The sequence below is a fragment of the Mustela nigripes genome, chromosome 7, assembly GCF_022355385.1.
Source record: "Mustela nigripes isolate SB6536 chromosome 7, MUSNIG.SB6536, whole genome shotgun sequence".
Lineage (NCBI taxonomy): Eukaryota > Metazoa > Chordata > Mammalia > Carnivora > Mustelidae > Mustela > Mustela nigripes.
The window spans coordinates 419,052-426,256 of NC_081563.1; the positions used below are offsets into that span (position 1 = coordinate 419,052).

The 7,205-nt window shown below is 66.6% G+C and overlaps 1 protein-coding gene across 3 annotated transcripts; it reads right to left on the reverse strand.

Moving 5' to 3' along the window:
* Positions 1-269: 269 nt before the first annotated feature.
* TMEM18 (transmembrane protein 18) lies at positions 270-6,240 on the reverse strand. 3 transcript variants are annotated; one of them, XM_059405056.1, is made up of 6 exons: positions 6,086-6,240; positions 5,350-5,418; positions 4,872-4,992; positions 3,253-3,307; positions 581-674; positions 270-506 (listed from the first exon to the last, which is right to left on the reverse strand). In XM_059405056.1, exons 1-6 carry the CDS (start codon positions 6,140-6,142, stop codon positions 420-422), a joined length of 483 nt encoding a protein of 160 aa, XP_059261039.1. In that variant the 5' UTR covers positions 6,143-6,240; the 3' UTR covers positions 270-419. The 3 variants fall into 3 exon arrangements, with proteins under 3 accessions (XP_059261039.1, XP_059261041.1, XP_059261040.1); XM_059405058.1 differs by lacking the exon at positions 5,350-5,418 and having other exon boundaries at positions 6,086-6,232; XM_059405057.1 differs by lacking the exons at positions 5,350-5,418; positions 6,086-6,240 and adding an exon at positions 5,631-5,809.
* Positions 6,241-7,205: the final 965 nt, after the last annotated feature.

The window sequence follows — 7,205 nt, forward strand, 5'->3', positions numbered from 1 at the left end:
CACAGACTCGGCCACATGCCACATGGGGGGCCCCCGGTGGCCATGGCCCAGGAAGCAGAGCCTGATGGTGCCTACACAGGGACAGCACGGTGTATCACTTGGTTCCAGGTTTTCATGCTGCCTGAAGGCTCTGTAACTACGGCCAATCACACAAGCGACAGCAAGGGCTCAGCGGACGGAGCTCGCTGCAGACACCACCGACGGACACACCGCAGCTGGAGGGAGCAAACCGTACGCAGACCCGGGCTGAACACACACCCACACGGACGGCAGTGTCGGCAGCGTTTATTTCAAGGGCAACGCGAGGTGTGCTCTGGGGCGCGGACCCTCCGTGAGACATGCGGGCCGCCGACAGGGAGGCGCGGGACGAGGACGCGGAGGAACCCGGTGCCCCCAAGAAACCGACACGACCGCCCGCGTCAGTCTTTCCTTTTCCTTCGTCTTCTCGTCTCCTGCAGGGTCTTCAGGTCGGTCATCACATCCAGCGTCTTCCGGACCCACATCACCTGGAAGCGATCGTCGTGGGACGTTAGAGAGGGAAGCGCCCAGAGAACCGGGACCCAGGGCGGCCCGCACGTACCACGATGATCATGGCGTTGAGCAGCAGCGGCGCCGAAAACACTATGGAAATGAACATCCCCCGTGAGTCGAAATACTGGTATTTCGAAAATAACCTGTTTTAGGGAAAAAGAGACATTACTTGACATAACAAAACGTCCTTAGTGCTATCCTCTGGCGGAGGCCCCTGGAGAGCTCTTGGGTCAACCAAGGCACCACCGCCGGCCCCTCGACCGCAGCCCACCCACCAGCCCCGCCTTGCTGCCCATGACCCCCGTCGGGAGCACACACAGTCGGGCCCACGGCGAAGGTGGCCGGAACCCCAGGCACCAGGGAGATGGCAGCGGGAGGGACATGGACCGCCCAAGGCTATCCGGGCAAAGGAAGCACTCGCACACTCGGTCTGAGGGCAGACCTGACGCCCACCAGAACGTGTGCTGCGGCAACAGCTCCCGGGCTCCCACGGGCCATCAGGTCACACGGGCTGCATCGTCCCCGAGCTTGTCCGAGACAGGGACAGAGCCGGCTCTCCGCCTGGGGCAACTTTCGCCCACACGCCGCTTTCACACGGGAGGCTCAGGGACACAGCGTTGTCCAAGCTGCCTGAAGGCAGGACCAGTGAATGGCAGAAGCCGGCCGCAGCCGAGCGTCCCTCATGGCCAGCACGGGCACATGCAGAAGCACCATGTGCGAAGTCCCAGCAATCCAGGAGCACAGGGACCAGGGCAGAGGAGCCAGGTGTTGGCCCTGGGGTTGTGGCCACGAACCGACGAGACGAGCCACACGCAGCTTATAGTGCCGGGAAGGTTTGGGTCATGAAGACCGTCAGACACACACGTCGTGATCGACGCTCCCAGAGAATGGAAGCGGGGAGGGTGCGGAGGTGAGCATGGGCTGCAGAAGGCGCCCTGCACTCCCCTTCCATGCGGATGAAGCCTGGATTGGCCAGTCTGTGGCCGAGACCCTGCCGTGACCAGGCTGAGGCCGCCTGCTGTCTGGTCAGGGATGCAGAAGGGCTGGGACCGGGGGAAGCATAGCCCCGCTTGGGAGGTGGCCGCTGTCATCTGTGCAAGGGCAGGGCCTGTGGTGACGGGAGAAAGCCACACTCTTGGTGCGTCCCAGAGGACAAGGGCCTGAGGAAAGCTCTGCACAACGATGAGGTCTCTGTCCTCAGTTACCAGAGGCGAGTGCCCTGCGGACAGCTCCGGGGCGGGGGGCTCTGGGGAAGTGCTACTTTCCTGATGTTCATCAGACATCCAAGCAATGGTCCGGCAACAAGGCAGAGGGAAGACTGGTGCCCTCGGCCCGTGGAGGAAACCACAAGGCGCCGGACAAGGGGTGGCCCTGAGAAGGGAGGAAGCTGGCAGCGGGGCGTCCCGAATCCAGGGAGCCGGTGGTTTCACAGGGAGAGATCCAGGTCAGGTAACCCACAGACGGAGTAACCGCGGGCTGGGCCGTACGCAGACCACGCTGTCACACACGAGAGCATTTCTGCGCTGAGGTGAGGTGCAGGCCCAAGGGGACAGTGACCCGCGTTCAAGTCTCCTCGTGAAGGACCCTGATGGGGGAGACCAGGACGCCCTTCGACAAAGAGAAGTGGGAACCGTCAGGGTGTCCGTCTGAGGAGACGCCTGCAGAAGGGGAGAGCCAGGAGCGGGAGGGGGGCTGCTGGGGCCACAGCCATACCCCGAAAGCACGGAGCAGGCGGCCAGGCAGAGGGAGGACAAGGTCGTCAGTCCGGCGTCTTCCGTGTCCTCATTCCTCGGCTGAGTAAGGAGGCGCAGGGGCCGGAGGGGGAGGGGTGTTAGCCGTCAGCAGAGGCACAGCCGTCTAGCCCGTCTAGCCCGGCCCGGCAACCTCCTGGACACCCGAGTGTGCAGGCTCCACGGGAAGGTCTTCAAATCCTTCCTGCTCAGAGTCTACAACTTTTCCTCTTTTCTTTATGTTTAAGAGCATGAACACCTCTGCACTTAAAAATGTCAAAAGCACTTTAAGGTCACAGGTCGTATAAAGACAGTGGGCCAGACGCCCATGCGGGGGTCCCAGCCAGTGCGCGAGGGTCCCAGCCGGTGTGCGAGGCCGAGGGTCCCAGACGCAGCCCTCGCCGTCAGCACAGCACGTCCAGCACACACTTGTGGCTGTGGGCGCGGACAGGACCTGACACCCGAGCAGGACGGAAGGAGAGCCGTGACGCTGCACGCGGTGGTGACGGAGCTGAAAGGCTGCCCTGACCGACCAAGGCCGCAGGCATGTGGGGGGTGGAGTGGTCATCTACAGAAGGCAGCCCCGGATTTCTGCCAGGATGACGTTCTGTGGCCTCGAGAAGACATGGCCGGCCCAGAGAGGGCAGGGGTCTCGCAGCACACCACCCGCTGCTCTGACCACACGTGGCCCGAGCTCTCCTAAAACTCCACCGCCTTCATCTGGCAGCAGCTAGAGCTACTTTACGAAAGCCCCGACCTCTCTCACGCTGCCATGCACTGTACTAACCGATCTTCAAACCCTCACATAGCCAACAAGCCATTCCTCAACCCTAACCCTATCAGTGCAGAGGCCCGGGTCTGCCCCGGGCCCCAGTGACCCGCCTTCTCTCGTCTCTCTGGCTCCCGCGGTCGGCGTGCCATGCCCCTGTTGGATGAGCCCCTCTGGAGTGTGGTTCCGGACTACGGTCTGAACGAGCGGGCGCTGGCCTACCTCCAGTTCATGGCCGCGACTTCGTTGATATACTCAGCACCATAGACCAAAGTCACTGGAAAAGAGAGAAATCACGTGTCGGGACTTGGGTGACTGATTATTCACCGTAACAGACTCATACGTCCTTTTTGCGATGGTTTAACATAAAATATCACAGAAAAGCAAGAATTTGATGGGAAACATAACTTCCATTTCAGATGAGTGTGAGGTCAAATTCAGAGAATTTTTAAATTGTAGAACTTCCCTTTCCCAGAAAAAAGATGAGGACACTCGAGACACAGGAAGGCCCTGATGTCCCCATGCACAGCACGAAGCCGCGAGCGCCTAGGGCTGGTGCCTGACAGCCATCACCCACGCGCGACCCCCCACCCGCACTCCCACCCGGTCTGGTCTGGGGTCCCTCCCCCAGAGGCCACACAGAACGCCCAGGGTCACAAGACCGAGTGCATGAAGTGACCTGCTCTCCTCCCTCATGCCCCGCCTGCCAGGGACGCGGCAGGGGTGACTGCGGACACCTGCCCACTGGTCCCAGAGGCCACGGCCCTCCAGGAGCCCCACGGCCGTCCTGAGCCCTGCGGTCAGAAGCAGGCAGTTGCTGCAGTCCTGACCAGAGCCTGCGGAGCACACGGGGCAGACACCGGCCTCCAGACGACAGGCCACGGTGCAGCACGGCCGGCAGCCGCTGTGAGCACCCAGTGCTTTCGTTCCTCGCAGAAATTAACTAATTAACGTGCAAAACCTCCTGTTCTTGACCCAAATCACAGAGATTGCACCAGGCTTTGCAATGTCCCGACTCTTTGCTCCATGAATGGACCCAAAGCGACACCAACAGAGCCCCAGAAGAGACGGAGAAGAGCGGAGGAGACGGGCTGAGGCCCAGGAGGCGTGCAGCGAGCATGGCTCCCACCCCCGACAGCGTCCGGGGCTCGGCTGAGCCACCCAGGCGCGGAGTGGGCAGTTAGGGAACCTCTCTGTGCTTCACCCACACAAACGCGGCAAACGATGCTGCACAGGACGAATCAGCCTCGGGCTGGTGGGACGGCTCCGGGGTCAGAACGCATGTGCATGTGCACAGCATCCCTATCCCTTGTCCCCAGGGGCAAAGTCAGCCCTCTCCTCCCCCACGGAGCTGTTGGGGTCGCAGGCTGTCTCTGTCTCTAACCTGCCAGCGCACCTGGGCAGGCCGTCACCCTCCTCCGAGCCCAGGCCATGCTCACCACAGGGAGTGCGCGTCCGGGGCCCCAGGCCACACAGAGGCTGCGTGGCTCCTGCCGCAGGCCCCGCACACGCCAGGGTCGGCTCCTGCGCAGCCTGCCCAGGCCCTGCACGGTGCTGCCGGCGGCCCCTCCGTCGTCGGCCGTACTCACCACAGCTGAGAGACGGCAGCCAGGTACGGGAGGACTTCCTGAACGCTGGCGCCGCCCACCAAGCTCTCCCGGGCCGCGGGCCGCACCGGAAGGCAGCGTGCACTCTACCCATCGCTTGCCACACACGGCTGCTTGTGCAACACACGCTCACCGCCTCACTCCCGTGCTAAGTCAAGCTTCTGCTGAGATGCCGCCTGGCGGGGGCCACATCGCAGGGACCGGCGCCACAGAAGTGTGGCTTGTTGTACTCACCCAGGCACAGGAAGTGTCCGACCTGAAGTCCGTGCCTCTGGGAGGACAGACACGTGAGCAGCAGGCACAGCACGTGGAAGACGGCCAGTCCCAGCAGCCACGGCTCGGTCCAGTCTGTCTGCTGGAAGACACAGCACCAGACCCATCACCTCGCCGTCCTCAGCTCAAGACGGCCCGGCTTCACACCTCCTGGGTCAGGCAGGGCAGCGGCCCCTCTGCCGGAGCCGTCCCCACAGGCCTCGGGCAAACCGGAGTTGGGGGGTCGGAGGGGACCACGCTGCAACCTCCGCCGGAGCCTGGACAGGGAAGCATCACCGTCCACGGCGGCACCTCCCACCGGAGGCCCCTGGCTTCCCCTGCGTATGAACAGAGCCGCGTCTGTGGGTTTCTGAGGACTTGAGCCGGCGAGTGTCTCATTCGGGGGGGCCCTGGTGCCCCAAGACTCGAAACAAGACCTACTCTGGTCGCTCAGACTCACACTTCGGGGCTTGGGAGGTCGGCGGCGTCCCAATTCCCCGACGGCATCTTCTCCAAGCTTTCTGGCAACCTTCCCAGCAGTGCCAAGATGGGGGTTTCCTCAGCGTCCCCACGGGCCGGTCCACACCCGGAGACGGGCCGCACCCCTGCGGGGTCCGATGCCCCCACCCAGATGCCCGGATCTCCTTCCAGGGGCGCGGGCCCCCCACAACGCCAGACCTCCCGACGCAAGCGCACACGCATGCCCTGCCCTGCCCTTCTGTCCAGCCGCCCAGGCCGGACCTGCCTCCGGTCCCGCAGCGCCCTCGGGACTCTAAGTGCCCCGGGCCGCTGCGCACGGAACACTGGCCACGACCACCGGTTCCCCACCATCGCGCGGAGGGCCCGAAGAGAAAGGCGGAGCAGAGGGCGGCGACCAGGCGAGGGCAGCGTCCGCAGGTCCCGCCGCCCGCCAACTCCGCCCGCGGTCGGTCCCCAGCGCCCGGACCCGCCCCCGCACGTCCCGCCCACGAGCGCCCCGCCCACGAGCGCCCCGCCCACCGCCGGGCACCGCCCCCAGAGTCCCGCCCACCTCCGAGCCCCGCCCCGGAAGAGCCCGCTCACCACGAAGCCCCGCCCACCGGGAAGCCCCGCCCCGTCCCCTTCGGCGGTAGTCGGTGTGGACAGCGGATGCGGGCAAACCCCGAGCGGACCCAGGTACCGTGGCCCGAACGGACGGTCAAGGAGGAGCAAGTTACCGTGATCACGGCCGGAATGCTGACGGGGAAAGAGCTGACCGAGAAGGCGGAGGGCATCGTCCCCGGAAAAGCCCACCCTCACCACCGCCGTCTCGGTCCCCGCCCCGTCGGATCGCCCCGGGAACGCCTCCGGCGTCTCCTCTCGCGGGATTTCCGCTCGTCGCGAAGCCCGCCCGCTCCCGGACATCTCGCGATATCTCCCTGTGGGCCGGGTGCGGCGTCACATCTCGCGGTATTCGCGGCTTCAGACGCTGTGACCTGGGCCCCGAGGGTGCTTCCGGGGGCTCCGCGGCGGCGGGGGCGGGGCGGGGGTCGCGTCCCAGCCGGCGGCGCGCGGCAGGCCCGGGGGCAGCTTCCGACCCCAACCCGGGGGTCCGAGGGCGACAGCGACGCGCTCCCGGGGCCACGCAGGGTCTGGGACGGTCCATGGGGCAGTACCCGCGGGCGCAGGCACCTCCCCGGGGCTCTCGGCGGACGCGGCCCGGGCGCCCGGGGCGGGGCCGGCGGTTCCGTCCGGCCAGCGCGGGTCAGGGTCCTGCCCGTCGGGAATAGGCTCCGGGGCGCCCGGCGTGTCCAGCCTCCCGGGCTTCCGCCGACGCGGGCTGACCGCCCCGCCGCGCGCCGGGGGCCGGGGAGACGCGCGTTCCCGCGCCGGGGCGGCCCGGCCGGGGCAGCGGAGGCAGGACGCGCGCGGCGGGCACTCGGCGGGGCGGGCGGCTCGGCTGCGGCGTCCGGCAGAAGCTCGGCTGCAGGGCGGCGTCGGGGGACCGAGCAGGCGCCTGGGGTCCGCGCCCTCCGGGACCCCCGCGCGCCCCTGCCGCTCCCCGTCCCTCGGGGACCTCGGAAGGCGCCGGTGCGCACGCCTGCCCTGCTGCTCGGCGCGCCCTCCCTGCGCCCGCGCCCGCGCCCCCGCGATCCTTTAGCCACGTTTCCGGCGCGAGGGACCTTTGCCAGGGCCGGGCGCCCGCGGCCTTGCCTCCCCCGCGCGGAAGATCCCACGCGCAGCCTGACCCGGAGCTGCTGATCCCGCCCCGGGGCCGCGTCTCCCCGGGGAGTACCCCCTGCCGCCCGGGAAAGCCGCGGGGCCTGGCCGGGCCGGGTCGCGGTGTGGACGGGGGCC

Coding starts and splice junctions, on each gene's coding strand:
- TMEM18 (XM_059405056.1), bottom strand. CDS start 6,142: ATGCCCTCCGCCTTCTCGGTCAGCTCTTTCCCCGTCAGCATTCCGGCC. Junction 4,993..5,349: donor GACCTCCCAAGCCCCGAAGT/GTGAGTCTGAGC, acceptor TGTGTCTTCCAG/CAGACAGACTGGACCGAGCC. Junction 675..3,252: donor GTCGCGGCCATGAACTGGAG/GTAGGCCAGCGC, acceptor TCCCTAAAACAG/GTTATTTTCGAAATACCAGT.